General features: G+C 42.6%; 1 protein-coding gene across 1 annotated transcript; it reads right to left on the bottom strand.

Moving 5' to 3' along the window:
- Positions 1-692: 692 nt before the first annotated feature.
- Positions 693-17,951, bottom strand: fscn1a (fascin actin-bundling protein 1a). Its single transcript, XM_079365880.1, has 5 exons — positions 16,863-17,951; positions 5,388-5,544; positions 4,141-4,262; positions 3,398-3,565; positions 693-3,066 (listed from the first exon to the last, which is right to left on the bottom strand). Exons 1-5 carry the CDS (start codon positions 17,701-17,703, stop codon positions 2,858-2,860), a joined length of 1,497 nt encoding a protein of 498 aa, XP_079222006.1. The 5' UTR covers positions 17,704-17,951; the 3' UTR covers positions 693-2,857.
- Between the last annotated feature and the right edge of the window lie 562 nt (positions 17,952-18,513).

The following is an 18,513-nucleotide window of genomic DNA, read 5'->3' as shown; positions in this document are numbered from 1 at the left end:
AAAAAAAAAATACTTTAAGAAATTACTTAAGAGGCACACCAGGGTTTTTTTTTTTTTAACTGCAAATGTATACAAACTACTAAATACTGAATTTAATGTCAAGCTCATACACCGATTTCTCTTTTTGAAAATGAAACCTGAAGTTTAGCTTAATAACAAAAATCTTAACCAACAAAACTGGAAAAGTGGTAGTTTATCTTTCCAATTATTTATAAAGCTATAAAAGAGTTGCTAACCTCTGTTGCTGAGTATTTTGAAATTATGCAGCTACGGTTAGCTGAATTAGCAAACCAACAACAACCCTTGAATTTAGCTAGTGAGGAATAGGAATGGGCAACACACTGATTTTAATATTTTCATTGTATAACATTAGCTACAATATTGTGTCAACAAGCGAGTACACATTATTTTAAGTGTACTTACAGGTAACATAAATCAGACGTTCCCTTTATTTTGCCGTTTACAAGTTATGACACTTTTGGTTGCAACTTTAGCTTAGCAGCTACACAAGGTTTTGAGCTGATAAGAAAAAAATTAAATCTAAGATTTTACAGGTTTTAGATTTTTTTCTTATTAAGCTAACAGTAGCTAGCAAAAAAGGAAGATGTATTGTTCAATGTTATGCTAAATAAATATCAGGATTCGAGTCTAAAAAAAAAAAAAAAGTGACAGTAAGCGACGATAGAGACCTGTTGCGTTCCAAATACCCTTTTTATTGGTCGTTGGATTTAAGGTGAACCAATGGCACGAGAGAGAGATTAACCCACAATATCAAAAATTATACAAAATAATAATACAAAAAGAAGTTCCAGTTATACAAAGCAAAGATGTGGATTTTTCCTTTTTTTCTTCTGCCCATAAACTCGTGAGTAAGGCACAGTCATTACCACATGTTTACCCTTCCCCATCCGTTTGTCTAAGCATTGGTCTTGGTTATGGTGGAGATTTTGTCCCTCCTCTTTTACTTGCTTGAGCTTCTCAAACTTTCATGCAAAAATGGTCAAAACTCTGTGAGGGAATCTGACTGACTTGTTGAGGAGCTGGCTACAATCACGTATCATTTCATCAGGCTACAATGATTGGGTTTTCATTCTTAATATCACATCAGAAGAACGTTTGATGAGGATGAAAATGGATGGGTAAGCCTTATAATTAAAGGCCCAATGTCAAAATAATCTTTGCTCTACTGTATACATTTTATGGAAGGGAAACGACTGCTGATTTATGCGTTATGGAGAGTACAGAATCAAAGAGTAGGGACCCATGGATGCAATATGCTACATGACCGCATGATGGACATTTCCGTTAAATAAATTCAATGTCTGCTTCTTTACTTTCTTTTTTTTAAGTGTCATCACCTCACTGACAAATCAGGAAAAACAAAAACATACACAATCATATCAATTCTTAGTGAGGGCTTTCAAAATCCTTTTCAAAGTTCAGACGGAAATTCAAACCAAACTAGAAGCAGGTTAAGGTAAAAAAAAAAAAAAAAAAGAAAAATCTGAAGTGGGCAGAAATGCAGCAGAGGAACACAATTCGAGGCTCTCCGGACAGTTGAAATGCGTTATTATAGGAGTTAGTAGCACCAGGTTCCAGTTTGGCCAGTTTTGTTTGTGTGTATGTGTGTGTGTGTGTGTGTGTGTGAGTGAGAGTCTATGACAGCTTGTTAATCCAGTATCAACGGTTTGGTCTCGATAAAGGTAGAGATGTAAACGTTTGATTGAGGGAGTCAAAAAGGATCTTTCATAAGGTCTATAAATCACTTCATGTCTAACTACTGTACGCTTCCTCATGATAATGTCTGTGCCTTGGACATAGAAAAAAAATCAATCCAAATGTGTGTCAGCAAGTGTTTTCTTGTTTTTCCAGTAAGACATGTGTGCAGTTAACATTTGTGTACACGTTCTATTTTTATTTTCCCTCACAGTGTTCTCGGGACAATAGGAGTGGAGACGAGGACGAGTGTTTCAACTTCCTACTTCCACTTGGGGAATTCCTCGCCAACCAATGAGAACACATCTAGAGAACAACACAGGAAACAGGTTTAACATCTGAATATCTTACAGTTGAGATGAAAAGGGAGAGAAGAGGGGAAGGCAAAGGGGGGTTAAACCCGTCATTAACATCATCTTCATTATCATCTTTATCATTACTATCATCAGATAAAACTCCAGTTATACCACAATGTCATCACACAGAGGCAACAGGGCCTGGTCAGAAAAACAAACACTGAGCAGAAAATCTGTTTCTACGTGATCCAAACACACAATAACAGACACACATCCTCCATCTTTTATGTCCAGCTGACAGGAAGCAGCTGCAGCTGGTTTTATCTGGTGCGAGATCCTGTTTTTTGTGGATTAGATCAGGTAGAAACGGATCCAGCAGACTGGTTCAGAGACCATAAATACTGCCGCCATGAGCTGCTCACACAGACAAAAGAATGACAAGGCAGGGTTAAACTCAGAGAGGAGGAGGGCTTTTTAAACTTGGCTCTGCTCTGCTCTGGGAGAGGGATGGCCCAATCGTAAGGCAAGGAGGGAGTGAGTGACAGGTCGAGCAGCGAACCAGATTGGAGCAGAAAAAAAAGTGCACAGCCCCTGGGTAACTATGGCAACATATTAAGGGAGAAAGGAAGCATGAAGGGAAGGAAAGGGAGGCAGGAGAGAAAGGAGTGTCTCACTTCTTCTATCCATCCTGTTCTCTCTGTGCAGTTTATCGACGTATAAAGTACAGATATAATATAAGGAATGAAAGGGGACGGGGGACAGGTAGATGTAAGGACGGGTTTTGCTGCATAGCCACTTTTCATTCATCAGCAATGCAGCAGCAGGTGACAACATCCCTGCCTCCCTCAGTACTCCCAGAGAGTGGCCGTCTCCAGGTCATCCGCATTGGCCTTGAGCACGCCAGCGTGGTCACCACGGAGGTACTTGTTGTCTGCGGCGTGGCGCACGGCGAGCTTGTTGTAGTCGCAGAATTCGAAGAGGAAATCGACAGGTGTGTCGCTGCTGCTCACCACCGCCTGTTCGTTTCCCACCATCCAGTATTTTCCTGTTGAGTCTTCAAAACAGAAGCATAAGAAGAAAAAAAAAACATTTTGAAAGGAGTTAGTAACTGTTGCTGGATGTAGTGGGGCGCACAAAAGGTTTTAAACTGTTTTGTTTGAATTACATAATGAGAAAAGGCTGAAAATGTATCCGGATCAAATCCTTCTTTTTGGCACAGAAGCCTTAGAGTAAACCCATAATGAGAATCCCTTAAAGAGAAAATGATTTAATCCCTTGTGCGCCTGCAGGAGGTCCTTTCACCGGCTCTGTGTAAAGCTGCTCTGCGTGTGAGCATGGCAAACAAATCTGATGATTTGTAATGTCAGCTGAACACCTGAACTGACCTTGCAGGCTGTAAGCTCCGTCTCTGAACTCTAAGGTGAAGTAGTCGTAGGTAGAGCGATTTGAGTCCAGAGTCCCCGTCACCTTCCTGCAGCCTATGAAGCCGTGCTCGCCGCGCAGAACGATAATCGGGCGGTTAATCAGCTTCATGAGAAACTGTTCGGACTCACCTGGATAGAGACAAACGATGAACAATGAGGAGAAGTCAAAGTGAAAACAACAAAGACAAAACAACATCAGCTTTTCATGTCGTGAAATGCTTCAATAACTCATTTAAATTAAGACAAATGTAGACACAATATGGTTCAAAGATCGGTATGAGTCACCTTGAATAAAAATAAAAAGCATTTATATTTTGGCAGAAACTTCAAAAAAGCAACTGAAACAAATTTAGATTGAAAACCACTTTCCACAACTGTTCAGCCATATAGTGCAGGCCGACGATATAAATGATATCATGAGAAAGTTATCATCCCCGTGACTCAATTACAAATACAACAAGAGCAGGAACATGGCAGAGGAACAATAGAAAATAGTGTAACTCAACCGTTACAAAACAGAAAAGTTCTGCTGAGAAGTGCTGAAGTCTCTGGAGCTTTGAGACAACTGGAAATTCCAGCCTGGCCTGCATTTCATTCCTTAACTCTAACTGTGCTGAAATCCCCCCGCCCCCCCCCCTGCTGAGGAGTGAATCAGTCAGCTACGTGTCGTCGTCGGAGGGGCTGAGTCAACACATCTCACTCACCGGCAGAATCGATGGTTGCTGCTAGCTGGCCGTTTTTCTTGGCGGCAACATATTTCCCGTTCGCAGCCCGGAGAGTCAGCCTCTTCCCACGCCACTCGATGTCAAAGTAACAATTAGTTGACCTGCAGACAGAGACAGAGACAGAGAGACAGAGACAGAGACAGAGAGAGAGAGAGACAGAGAGACAGAGAGAGAGGTAAGACGGTTGATTAGGTTTACATGGCTGATATTTATCAAATAGCACACTCTGAGTGTCACTCCGAGACACGCTAAGCTCTCCTGTTGCTCCCAAAGTGGCACCTTTCTGGTTTCTTCAGCACTGAAGTAATTGTTAGGTAAGAGGAGGAGACGCTTAATTGTGGTCTTTAGTTAATTTGAACCCAGGAGCTTGTTAATCCTTTCTCTTGGCACACAGGTGGCTTTTATTTTCCTGCACAGGCGTCACACTCTGGGGCCAACAGACAGTTTATTTCCCATGGTTTCATTTACCAGAGAATGATGAGATAGATTCTCCAAAGCGTCCCTCTAATTCATAGAAGACTTGCAGGGGAAAAATGTTTGTGGTCTGATGGGCAAAGCTTCAAATCTGAAGAATGTGAGAGTGGAATTCAGTTTAGTCCCTGTAAAGATCTACGCAGCGCGTCGATGAGTCTTAAACCTCAGCGTGAACTCAGGACAAATGTTTTTCAGATCTATGAAACTGGATTACATGTATTTGGACGGGTTTTTTAGACTTTAACTGACATATTCTATAATAGTGTTTTCACACATCTCGAGGCAATTCCCCTTCAGTGTTAAGTCTGTTTTTTACGTTGCTCTGGATGCATTCTTTTATCAAAGGAAATTTAAAGGAGGAAAGGAATCGTGTTGTATTTTGATTGGCTGGTACAAACGTTTTTGTAGTGACCACAGGCCCTAAATCAGTTTGGGGCCTCACGGGAAAATCGTTCAGAAGCACTGGGTCAAGGGTCAAAGGTCAGGGGTTAAGAGCTAGCAATCTGTGTGGATCGAACCGCAGCACATAAAAGAAAATCCCTCCCTACAGGTTATACACAAAACGCACTCACTCTCCCGCGACTTGAAATGAAATCAGTCCATGTCCACCTCCACACACCAAGTCCTATATCATGTCACAGCTCAAGTTGGGAGCTGACACACAGACGCACACACACAATGTGAATGGACTGATTTAAGCAGGTGTGTTCATCGTCGATGAGAGACATAGACGCGCTGTGTGTGATTCTCACTTGCTGGAGGCGGTGCACTGGAGGCCTCCGTTAGCAGTCAGGGTCCAGTATTTCCCAGCCGCGGTCCGGAAAGCGCACTTCCTGTTTTCGCGGCAGATTTCCACCTGGAACACCTCCTGGTCGCCCTCCTCGTCCTGATTGGCTGACAGGTCCATACCTGGGCGGGGTAAGACAGTTGGAAGGAAAGGTTAGCTGAACTGCAAGACTACTGGATCATTTATGAGTCCATAGAGTCTGCGGATAGGAGCTGCAGATGAAGACTATTAAAATCCACAAAGTCCAGATGAACTCAAGAATGCAAGAGTTAAACATGCACACCCACACGTGTCCTCTGATCGGGATCAGACGAGCCAAATGAGCAACATCAGGCAGCTTGGATTAGTGAAGGATTTCACACAGCTGCACACACACACACGGCCACAACACACATCCGCCACAATCCAGACAGACCCCTTCATTAGTTCAAAGGATTACTCACCAGGGTCACTATACACATGACACAGTAATGCAGTTGCTTTAAAACGCTAACAAGTTATAAAAAAAATAATGCAGAATAATTTTCTCTGTGAATAGTAAACAAAAATGTTCTGTTAAAATACTCAACTTTAGAGCAGCTTATTAAATGGTGTTGATGGTTCGTTCATGAAAACTGAAAGGTGATTATTTGAGTCAACATACGATTCTGTATAATAGGAGGCAGGGTTGTGTTGTGCGAATGGTGTTTGAAATATGATAAATAACAAGCACATTCACCAGCTAAGGAATCACCCATCGTCATTTTTGCCCCCCTGAACAACTTCCAGCAGTGTCAGGCAGCGGCTGTATGAAAGGAAAGGTTTTTAAAAAAAGCTATTGGGAGGAACTGATGGGTGGAGTCATCATGGCTACATCCATTATTTATACATCTTAATGTGTGAAATCTTAGCTAGTTAACATGTTAACCATCAATCATTACGCCAAAGGTAGGTACAGCTGAGGCTGATGAGAATGTTTTCCAGACGTGAGTCGTAAACCCCGTACCGAACAGAAACAACCTTTGACCATTTCTTTAACGACGACAAGTTTTATTCATTAAATCAAAAGGAGTAACCAGCAGATGAATCAATATCACAGAAACAATCCTCAGCTGCAGCTCTGAAGCCTACGTTTACAGAACAACAAACCTCATTAAAATCCCATCAGCCCTACTGAAGCACTTAAGAGCAACAAAGAGGTAAACAAACACAAGTCAACTGTGGCATGAAGGCACGGAGAACCCTGCATGGGACCGCTGCATTCGCAAACACTTGATACAGTACAATGTGCGCTATTGTATATGATGATGTCATGGCGTGCAGCGACCTATAGCCCGAGGGCTGATAGACACAGAGATGGACTGTCTTTTTGGTCTGCTGTGTAAATGTGTGCAGAGCATGAGAGGCCAACAGACACAGAGAGAAAAGACAAACAAACCAACACAATCATGTGTTCTCCATTCGTCTCCCTCTTCATGTGTGACCCCTCCCCCACTTTCCATTCATGTCTGCCTTGTTCTCTTAAACATGGCTGTAGCGGTCATGTTGCTTTAAAATGCTCTCAATATTAAAAAACAAAAAAAAAAGCATCATGTGTTAGGGTTAGGGTTAAAGTACATCCTCTGCTCAGGATGTATCTTCAGCTTAGGAACAGTTATTATTCTGTTTTGCCAAAGACAGAATCGAAGGCAAAGAGTATCTCCTTGTTTTCTTGTAATCATGTGTTTTTTCCCCCCAGTTTTATTGGAGGGGAAAAAAATAACTGGAGAACAATATGCCTGTATGGTTGGTTTTTTATTTTTTTTTAACCAAATCCGACACATTACACATTTTGTGAAAGATTCCAGACCTCTGCGAAAAGATCGAGTAGCTGCAAAGATATGTGGTGATGTACGGGCATGAATGAAACGCGCACTGATGATGTGAAGGAAAAAATATAACAGCTGTAATGGGAAACACATGAGGCAGATGAACAGTGTGTTTAGCTGCAAGAAGACAAGGAGGGTTTGAAGAGGGACATTAGAGGAGAAGGAGTAATGAAAGAAATACAAGGAGAAAAGAGGGTTGGACTCTTCTCGCCTCCACAGTCATCAGTCACATCTCTGAGCTCTCTAATCTTCTCCGTTTCCTGTTTGGCCAACACGGATCGTCTGCACAGTAGCTGGGAGAGCTGAGCTATAACTCTGCCCCACACAGCTGCTGCATGCTTCTGCACAACAGGAACCAACAGAGCGAGCGTGCTATGAGTAAACTCTTTCAACAATAGTAGTACGAAAAAAACTAAACTACTCCTGTACCTTCAATATTTAAGAAAAAATGATTTTAAAATGTAGAAACGTTATGTACACCTAAGAAAATGGCCTTACAAATCATGCATGTATTTAAAGTTCAGTATATCCGAGTCTTTCAAGCCTAACGATACCACAGGAGGAGGAATGAAATGTGGCTCTCTGTGGCAATGGGGCAGACAGTGTACGGGAAGAAGCTTATCTCCTCTTTCCAGACACACAGTGACACACAGTAACACACACACACACACACACACCTTGAACTGATCACAAGTTACAGTACATCTCAAGGACAGAAAAATACTGGTGGGTACACACACACGAAAATACAGGACTGACAGAGACAAAACACTCCCACAGAGGCCTCAGCCGTGACCCAGAGAGGGGTGGGTGTGTGTGTGTGTGTGTGTGTGTGTGTGTGTGTGTGTGTGTGTGTGTGTGTGTGTGTGTGTGTGTGTGTGTGTGTGTGTGTGTGTGTGTGTGTGTGTGTGTCCTTAAGGCTCACAGGGTTAATCGAGGAGGAGGGAAGAGGGTCAGCAACAGCACATACACCATCCCTGTCCTCCTTGAACAAACCACACCAAAAAAAAACAATGACCACACATCCAGAATCCACCCAGACCACACCAAACACACACACACACACACACACACACACACACTTGAAAACAACCTCTCCATCTTTCTGTCCACCCCACCCACTGCATTCAGCCTGATGGTGGCAGGCACAGATTGTTGGCCCCCGTTACTGTGAGCCAGCAACTGAAGCCTGCTGTGAACACATGCAATTGTATCCAGTGTGTGCGTGTGTGTGTGTGTGTGTGTGCGCGTACGTCTCCTATTGTTCAGCAGGCCTGGCTGAGGAGGCGGTAAGCTGGGGCACAAATGGGGAGCCAGATCACCGGCCTTTGTTCTGATCCAAACTTACAGTCAGCCAACTTTCACTGTAAGACTGCTGCTCAGTATGCAATCACTGTACATATAACACTTTAACTGACCAAATTCAGACAGCAGCTGTTCTCCTCCGACTTCACACTTAGGATGAAAACTTAAATACTGTTAAAATGTCAAACTTCCATGTACCTTCCATGTATTAGGTTGAACAGTTCAAATGATAATTTTACTGCATCTAGATTGAAAAGACATGGAATAAGAAAAGTCTGGAGGTAAATCAGACCATATTTCAAGTTTTTAGCTTATTGGCTTAGACAGATAACACCTAGCATTAGCATTCAGCTTCTGACAAGCTAACAGACCTGTTAGCTAAGCAGTTGTTGAATGCTATATTACTCCTGAAAGTGCTAAAACAACATTTACCTTTGCAAATAAATAAAATGTTTATGGTATCAACACAGTGGCCATTTTCCTTTGTTGTCCACTAAAGAAAGAGAAATCATCAAGCAGGTTTTATAAATTGGAGGTAATCCGGCAGTTAGCCAAATATGTTGTCGTGTTAAATATTCTGAATAGTCGGCAAAGTGGAAAACAGATGGGTGAACCATCTGAGTTTTGCATTCTGACTTTTTCGTCAGAGAGAAATGGCTACCGTGTGAATATGCTGGATAACCCTATTTCCACAAACAATAGTAAAATGAGGTCAGACATGGGAGATACTGTCCATCATTGTGCGAGGCGATGTCCCAAATCTTTCTGGTTAATTGAGTCGAAGTTTGTTCTGTGTCCAGTGTGCTGCAAAAAATGAGCTCAACCACACTTAGACTGAGTTAGTGTCCATTAGAGAAGAGGAGACACACCCAGAGATGAGTACAATGACACAGTGGAGACCGGCTGAAGCATAACCTATAATAAAGAAGATAACAATATAAAAAGGAATGGCTCGCCTGGCACTCTCTTAACACAAACAATCTGAAAGCACGCAAACAAACTGAAGGTCTGCAAACACATTCAAGCCTAAATGTCAGTGGACTCTACCAAAGATGCATTAATTCCTTTTTTTCCCCCCATTCGGGTGAGTGTGCCAATTGTGTTGATGTGTTGTAGCAAATCACCACCCTTTACCCTGCAGGGATTAACACACACCAGCCAAGGTCAGAGATGTGTGCCTCATGTCTCATTTCCTGCCAGCGGGGAGGAGGGGTGAAGGATACAGAAAGGGTGTCAGGGCTGCTGAATCATGGCCAGACACAACAGAGCCAGTGTTTGTCTCCTTCTTTCACCACACAACCACAACGCATCATTTAAAGCGCAATTATAGCTCTGATTTCACCTGATTTCAACGATTCTGAGAGCATCACATCGTTTATCATTTTTGTCTGTAATCTGAATACAGTTGTTTGCTTTGAGCTGGTTTTCAAGAGAGCTGACAAAAAAGGGCAAACTGTTACCTGCAAACCGGTTGAATAGTTCATCATTTTGGGTATGAAAATACTGTTTGTCATCTCCTCAAATTTGATCAGAATATTGATACCAATATTAAGTCTGTGGGGTTAAAGGGAAGCTGCAGTCAGCAGCTCATCGACTTAGCATAAAGGCTAAGATGAGGGAGAGCGGAGCTCTAGCTTTGCTCTGTCTGCAGGTAACACAAGCCAACCCCAAGTATATACTATAGGCTAATTTGCGGCCGGCAGGGAATTCCTGAGGTAATGTTGTCTAAGAGGTCAGGCCATCCAGCCAAGAAACGGTCCTGCAAAAGTTACTCAATCAAAATGTTTGTTTTTGTAGAGGACAAGTCTCCTTTTCAGTCCCTATTCTAAGCTGAGCTAGCCAGCTTCCTAGCTACATGTAGTTTGAAATGGGACAAACAACTGAAAAGGATTCATGAATCTTTTTGAACCGACGGCGATTCATTAGGGATCCATAAATATCATGGTATGGTGCTGTAACTTCTATAGGTCATGTCTCAGGAAGTCACTGCAACTGGACAAGTAATAGTCCATAGAGAAGTAGCATTTTTTTAGAATAATGTTTGGCCGCGTTTTGAATCCCTATGATAAGCTAGGGTAGCTGGGGATTTATATTGCACTGACATTTTTATAAAGTTTAAATTTTCATCTCTCACTCTCATCAGTGGTTTGTTCCGTTTTTTCAAATATCAAACTGGGACTATTTCCTGGCCTGGTGCGGCAACTTCCTGAACTAATCTCATCAAAGAAGTCACCACAACCGGCCAAGAAAAAGTGCCACACAAATCTAAATTAAAGGTTGTGGTTGTTGTTCAGAGGACACAACAAAGTCAGCCGTTTGTCCCCGTGTCCAGAAAGCGATATATTCTAAACGGAGAAAAACTCTGTTGGGGCGCTGGATAGAGAGCAGCCAACCCATGTACGGAGGCTACAGTCCTCGTTGCAGCCGCCATGAGTTTGAGTCTGTCAGATCCCTTTGCTGCGTGTTGTCCCCCACTCTCTCCTCCCAACATTTCCTGTCTCTCTTTATCCTATCCAATAAAAGGCAAACATGGCCAAAAAAAACATATACCGTAAATTCCGTACTATTGAGCGCACCTGGATATAAGCCGCACCGGCTAAAAATAAGTAAATAAATGTATTTGTACATATATAAGCCGCACTTGATTATAAGCCGCAGGTGTCCACGCTATAACAAGAGGTATTTACACAGACGTAGGCTACCGGTAACATCCGCAAATACTGTAGCGTCCGTACGGACGTTAAAGGACGACGAGAGCGTTCAAATAATAACTTTTAATAACCCGATCACTGTCGGCCGTGACCACGCCGTTTACAGCAGAGAGCAACACATAACTTGCCGTAACAATCCAACTCTCTCCCCCAGCGTTCTCTCATACAGCCACTCAACACGTTCTCGCTGGTGCATTCACTGACTCTCCACATAATCGGAATTATGAACACATTATCAACTACTGACTTTACAACATGAACCGTTACAATACGAAGCCTAGCCGACGGTGTCTGTAACACGGCTGATGAAAAAGATGACCGTAATATATTTCACAAGAAAAAGTCCATCCATTCACTGCCTCAGAATGACTTCATTACTCACTTCCTCAGTCTCTGTTGTCGCTGTCAGTGTCATCTTAACGTGCAGCAGCTCTGTTAGCTTCTTTGACAGCCAGGTCGATCGCCTTTAACTTGAAAGCTGCATCATATGTATTTCTCCGTGTGTTTTCCATCATGAGGGTGCGTGCATGAAGCGCAAAATGACTGATATTAAGATCCGAAGTGACGAAGTCAAATGTTTTTGCGGCAGAAGCTCATTGTCCCCCATAAAAAATCCATGCATTAGCCGCACCGGAGTAGAAGCCGCAGTGCTCGAAGTGTGAGAAAAAAGTAGCGGCTTATAGTCCGGAATTTACGGTAGACTATTTTTTTTAAAAAAGGAATCAATTCTGTTTGCATGACCATATCTAGAGGAGAAAATTTCTTGGCAGGGTGCAGTTACTTCCTTTGGTCATGTCATGCATCCAGCCAAAAAATAAAAACATCCATGAAAATGTGTTTCTTATATAGAAGACAGAACCAGGCTTGTTTTTTGGCCCCGTTTTCTAAACCAAGCTCGTCGGCTACTATAGGTTTAGCATCACATAGAGCAGACTAATAATAAGCTTCTCTAAAGCTCGTCAACAACTAATTCTGTTCCAGAAGTCTCCAAGAAATTATCTGAACACATGACTCGAGTCTTTCAGTTGCTTGGCATTTTGAGTCTTCTGTCATATTTAATAAGACTGAGGAGAAGCTTCATGCATTCATAACACAAATAAATCGAATTGTTCAATTTACAAAAGGAGGTTGGTCACAGGACGCAGTCAGAGAACATTAGATGCTCACTGCCTTTCCATGAATTTCACTTTCCACTGTTTTAAGAGCGGGGAATCAGTTACAAAGAGTAGTTGGCTCTCAGTGGTCACACCAGTAGCCTACAGGATATGATGGGCTCTTATCCAGTTAGCTGACAAAACCAGCACTCTGTCTCACATGTACACAGATTAAGAGGCAAAACAGGCCACTAAAAGGCCATTGAGCTCCAGGCTCACTGACTTTGAATTGTTTCTCAGTCCATATGAGGGTCTTTAAAAAGTCACTCAGGGAATTTGTGAGCATGTTCACCCCAGGGTTGACCGCAGGGTGAACAGTTAGAGACAGGAAATAAGCAGGTCAGGGTTATAAATGGCAAATATGAGTGATGCAAGCACAAGCCAACATGACAAGCTTTGAGAAAAACAAAAAAACAACCTGAACTTATCGATTTAAGGGCATTGGTAAAATGTGTACAATAATCTCATCTCAAAACATGACACTACTTCTGAAGGACATCACAAATAATTAAAGAAGAATGATAGATCATGTTAAAAGGTTTACTTTCTTACAACCTTTTGGATTCATGGCAAATACAAAGTGCATGACAACCTGCAATGATCTGAGAAGATAAGTTCAATGCAGTTTGATATATATATATTTATTTTTATTTTTTTAAGCTAGGTAGACTTTGAACAGAGGTTTTTTCATTAGGTTTTTTTATGCTATAAATCTGAGCCATTTTTTCCATTTTTGTAGCCTTTTGTGACCATTTCTATTTGTTATGATACTTTTAATGTACCGTCTCCATTGTTCAGATATAGGGATGAAGTCGGTTTTTGAAGTGCATCAGAACGAGCACCAAAAGAGCTCAAAGCCACTGAACTTCTTCAATTGTGCTCCAATCCAAAGCTCAAGTACATTATTATTCCTTAACTTTAATGAAGAGTTGCATGTAAGCCTCAAAAGTCTTAATGGCAGAAACTCAACATTTTGGACTGATTAAAAAAAGTTCCTGCTACTCATTAATCAAGAACATCTAGACTGGATTTGTTTTAAACATCAGTGAGAATTAAAAGCGAAACACAGAGTTGAACGTTTCGATTGGACAAAGCAGCTTTTGGACTGACCTACTTCAGGTTTAACCCTCATGCCTTAGACCTCTGGCTACTAATAAAAGCCAGCTGACTTCAGCTGCCATCTTGGCTCAAATCTGTCAGGCAGAAAGTCATTGCAGAGAGCAGCTGTACGCTCTGTAAAACATCTGGAGACAGTTTATTTCCATTCCACATCACAATGACATTGGTTGGAGGTTTGAACGAGGTTGTCATGTGAAGATTCAGACCCCCTTCTTTCTCGACAAGACATCTTTGTTAAGGAAAATCTCAAATAAAGCCGATCTTCACAAAACCTCAGCACATGCATCGTGTAAGAGGTTTGTTTGAGTCACAGGTGCTATAGGTCAAGACAGGCTCGTTGCAATAGCAGCAAAAAGCCACAAATAACTCGCAAAGAAATGTAGGAAATCAACAAAGAAGACCAAGACTACAAAGTTGCAAACTGATATAAAACAGTTTAAAATGAATAATGGTTGGAAAGTATCTCTCCTGTGTAACCCTATGAAGGACAGAACTGTAAAGTATTCCTTAGTTATATTAATTTATTTTATTTAATTAAATTAATTAAACAGAAGGATCAAATGCCATGTAATACATAAGGTTTCCAATGCAAGATTCTAAAAACACGTTAATTTTTATATTCAGAAATAAGTCCTGAATACACGTTTAATTAGAATGGTTTAATTACAACGTAAGTGGGATGTTTGACGGTCGGATGTTTCTGTGGCATTAAAGACGATTAATCCCTCATAATAATAAAACACAATCTGATTTAGTCTCACAGACGGACATTATTTTTTTATTTCCATGTGGGATTAAAAATTGCAATCTGTGCCTTCATGACAGTGAACGTCATCATCATCCAACATTATCAGGTCAGCTTAAAAAATTTAACAGTTTATGTAACGTTTCATGTTGTGACGGTTTTCATCCAAAACTGTCCTCCATTTTGAGTCTAGTGAAGAGAAAGACAAAAAAAAAAAAAAAAAAAAAAAAAAAGGAACGGAGAGAAAAGTGGATAAATATCCTGGAGACAAGTAAAACCGACCAGGGAGACTGAACAAACAGACTCAGTGTGTGACAGAGAGACAGGAGCGAAGAATGAAAGAATAGACTGATCATACTTTACGGAAAAAGGAGGAATGAAACCACCAAACCGCACTGTGTTTTCACCAGTGAGCTCCAGTAAGACCAGACGCTAAATATAGATTTAAAGAGCATCAATTAGTATATTGGTATCATTCATTTACAGCAGGCAGAAACCACCACCGTCTATACTTTCTCAAACATTTTTCCCAGTCTCTGCCACCATCACAGTCAAGACCTGTTACTGCTGAGTCAAATAGGTTTTTGGAGCATTATTCATTACATTTAAGGGATTTTAATTAATTCATGGCTAAAATCCAATGACTCATGGTCTATTTAGACACCCATCAACTGTTCAGCAGAAGGGATGCCTCTGATAATGACCTCAGACACACACACACGCACACAGCAGAAGCCAGACCGAGAAGAGGAGGGGGGAGGAGGAGAAGCCGTGCAGAGAGGATAAGGCATAAGGAAATGAAAATAAAAAGTACATGATGAAAAATGTAAAAGGGAACATTTTGGGGAAGAGTGGCAGAGCAGTCAGTGAAGAGGTGAAAGGAGGTGATGGAAAAAGTAAGGAGGGGTGTGATGGGAAAAGGGATGGGAGGAAGGAAGAAGGTGGAGGAACGAGCTTGTAGCTTTGACCAGTCGTACTGCTGAAGACCAGACACACGTGCACAGAACCTCACAAATAAACACACACAATAAATGTGAACACATCATCAGGGCTATTTATCTCTAGCGCTGATCGTCATAGGCTCATCATTCTTTACTGTGATGACTCATGTTTTGCATTTGAAGCAAACTTTACAACAGGAAAAACAGTGGAGGTTTCATAGGAGGTGAAAATGAACGTACAGTTCTCCATAAAATAAAAGATTATGATAACTTCCGTTTTTGAAACCCGAGAGGTCAACGTGCTGGTCACCATGTTGGTTTTCTGGAGCCATATGGAGACTATATTTGGACAAGAGGGTTGCAATGGGGAAGAGCCATTGTGCCTCAGGAGATTTTGTGTGTGTGATGTTTGCTAACCTGAGTTGTTTATAAAAAGTGAAGAACCTTCAGGAGTGTAGCGAAATGAGTGTGCTAGCAGGGAGCTGAACACGCGTCTGTTGATTCAAAGTTACAGGTCATCTCGTAGTTTCATGCTGCTGTTCTGTCCTCCACAAATATACCTTTGTATAACTAAAAGCTAAATGCTAACAAGCCAGCCTCAGTCAGTGGAGACATATTGATTGTATTTAAGAAGATTCACTTTAAAAGTAAAGCTGGGGTTCTTCTAGCAAAGGCGACTTGGACAGACTATAAGTTACAAACCGCACTCAACAAACCATGTCCATTGTCCCATAAGTGCAGGGAAAATGCCTGAAAGGCCGCTATAAAAACCAGCTGATGATCTAAATAAGACCGCGCCTCTAACTGTAAACCTTCATATATTTCAAACCCATAAGGTTTGTGGAAATCGACTGTTTTTCTGAGTTGGGAAAATATACAATGACCAAAACCTTTCCTTATACAAGGCTGTACGATGGAAATTCTGCTGTAATAGACATTTTGAGGCCTCATGGGGAAGGACTCACTTTTAGAGCCAACCTCAAGTGGCCACTGGAGGAACTGCAATTTTCAGACTTTTGTACTGGGCTTTTTTTTTGTCAGCACTAGACATCGATGTTAGATCTGTCATCATGAAACATCTGGATTCCGCCAGTTTGGCTTTGTAATGTAGCCGTGTTTCTCGTATCCGCTAACTGTGGAGCTGTTGCTGCTTTAAAGCCTTCTTCATTCTCTTTGCCAGTTTAAAGCTGTTTTACATTTGAATGATGGCACACGTGCACATAAAAAAAAAGTGAGGACTCTGTGCCCTTTGTTACACTCTCGTCATAGAAGTCTGTAAAACCCTGACAGCTAACCCTCTCACAAAGCTTTTATCAGCTTTATTTTCTCCTAAAAGTATTCGAGGCTTGTGTAACAGAAGACTTCAAATGTAATGGATTAAGCTCCAGTCTTTGTGTGTGCATTTGCCTGCAGTTATCATATTGATGTCATCATTTTAATATTTCATGTATAACAGGCAAATGTGCAAACACTCACTGACCTGTTTTATTTTATGCAAATGATGCAAAATACAGTGTGTGTGTGTGTGTGTCCTGACATTCCATCAGTTTAACCCTTGCTCTGCCAGAGGATGAGATACCAACACACTCACACACAGGACCACCAGGCCTTCACCCACCTTGCCGGGTGGAGACGTTCCTCTCGTTGGCGGCGGTGAGCACGACCTGCGGGTGGCTTTGCTCCAGCACGAACAGCTCGTCCTTTCCCACGCGCGCGCTCTTGCCAGACTTCATGGTACCAGAGGGCCCGGAGGGCGCCAGGTACCTGCCGCTACAGTCCCTGAACGCCACCTTGCCAGAGCGGAACTCCAACGTGTAGCCTGTGCTCTTGTCCGTAGTTGCAACCAGCGCGCCATCATTTCTCAGGAAGCGGTTGTCGGAGGTCTGCAGGTGGTAGCGCTGCTCGCGGAACACCAGCGTGATCATGGAGTCCACCCCCCATGGGACGTCCCGATCGATGGCGATCTCGTCCACCTTGGAGCTCAGGTGCGCGTACCGCTTGCGCGTCATGCTAAAGAGGTTGACTTGCGGATGCATGGCGATGTGCACGCTCCATTTCTCCGCCACAGAGGCCACCTGGGCAAAGCAGATGATCCGGTCCTCGGTGCCGCCCAGGTAGCGACCATGCTGCTCGGACTGCAGGGACCAGCGACCGTCATCATGCGCGGTGATGATAAACCGGCACTCCGGGCCCGGGGTCTCACTCTCTCCGGTGACGTTCCCGTCCTTATCGGCTGCGATGTACCGGCCCAGATGTGACTTGAGGCAGAACACGTTGCCGTTGGACTCGTCCCCGCTCTGCTCCAGAGTCCAGATCTGCTTCTTCTTCATGCTCGTGGCTGAGGCGTTGATTTTGAAGCCGAAGGTCTCTGCCGTGAGGTATTTGTTCCCGCAGTTGATCAGACCGAACTGGATCTGCAGCATGTCGCTGGTTCCGTTTGTCGCGCCGTTAGTTGACATGGTGTCTCTGTGAGCTCGAGCCTCGGTCCGGACCGGTTCTGTATGAGAGGGATGTTTTTCTTTTTTTTTTTGGGAGAGGGGGGGGGCGGTTCTGCAAGTGAGCTCGCGGCTGAAAGGGTGGGATGCTGTGCTGCCTCGCGTGCTTCTCTTTGTTTGGGGAGTGTGTGTGTGAGTGGCTGAGAGGGAGTCTGTGAGCGCGCGCCACCGGTCCTCTGTGCTCTGCCTGTCTCAGCAGCGCGAGCCCGTCGCCACAGCTGCAGCCTATATAACCATTAGTGACGTTGAGTTCAGGCCACGCCCATTGTGATGGACAGAAATCTGGGAGTTTCATTTTTCTACTCCTTTCTCCTTTTACTCACTTTTAATGTTTTCATTGTTCATTTTTCTCCCTCCTCCTATTTTCTTCTACCTTTCTTTCTCTACTGTTCTCTCCTCTCCTCCTTCATCTTCTCTCATTATTCCCTTTTCTTTACTTCCTCTCCTCTGCTATCTTTCTATCTCATCTCTCCTTCTGTCTCTTGTCAATAGTTTAGGGTGTTCATAGCCTAAAGAATAAATATTTAAAATGAGGATCCAAGTTGAACTCTCAAGAGAGTTAAGCTTAAGAAGTAATGTTGACATTCTGGTCCATAGTAATTTCTGTTGCTTCTTGGTTTTTATGCCTCAAAGACTTTTCATTGGGTTTTTATCGTCTACTAACGGGGTCGGAGGAAAGAGGGTGTTTGATCCTGTACATATTGATGGTCTTTGAGGCAAATTATAAAAACAAAGTGAATTTGCTGCAGGGCAAGAGGAAAAACATTAGCTTGT

Source organism: Symphodus melops, assembly GCF_947650265.1.
Source record: "Symphodus melops genome assembly, chromosome: 17".
Lineage (NCBI taxonomy): Eukaryota > Metazoa > Chordata > Actinopteri > Labriformes > Labridae > Symphodus > Symphodus melops.
Note: the sequence above shows the minus strand (reverse complement) of the source record. Positions and strands in the feature narration are given on the sequence as shown.

Excerpts from the sequence above, each read along its gene's own strand:
- fscn1a (XM_079365880.1), bottom strand. The coding sequence starts at position 17,703 with ATGTCAACTAACGGCGCGACAAACGGAACCAGCGACATGCTGCAGATC. Across the intron at positions 5,545-16,862 it reads GAACGTCTCCACCCGGCAAG|GTATGGACCTGTCAGCCAAT; the intron begins GTGGGTGAAGGC and ends TACCCCGCCCAG. Across the intron at positions 4,263-5,387 it reads CAGTGCACCGCCTCCAGCAA|GTCAACTAATTGTTACTTTG; the intron begins GTGAGAATCACA and ends CTCTGTCTGCAG.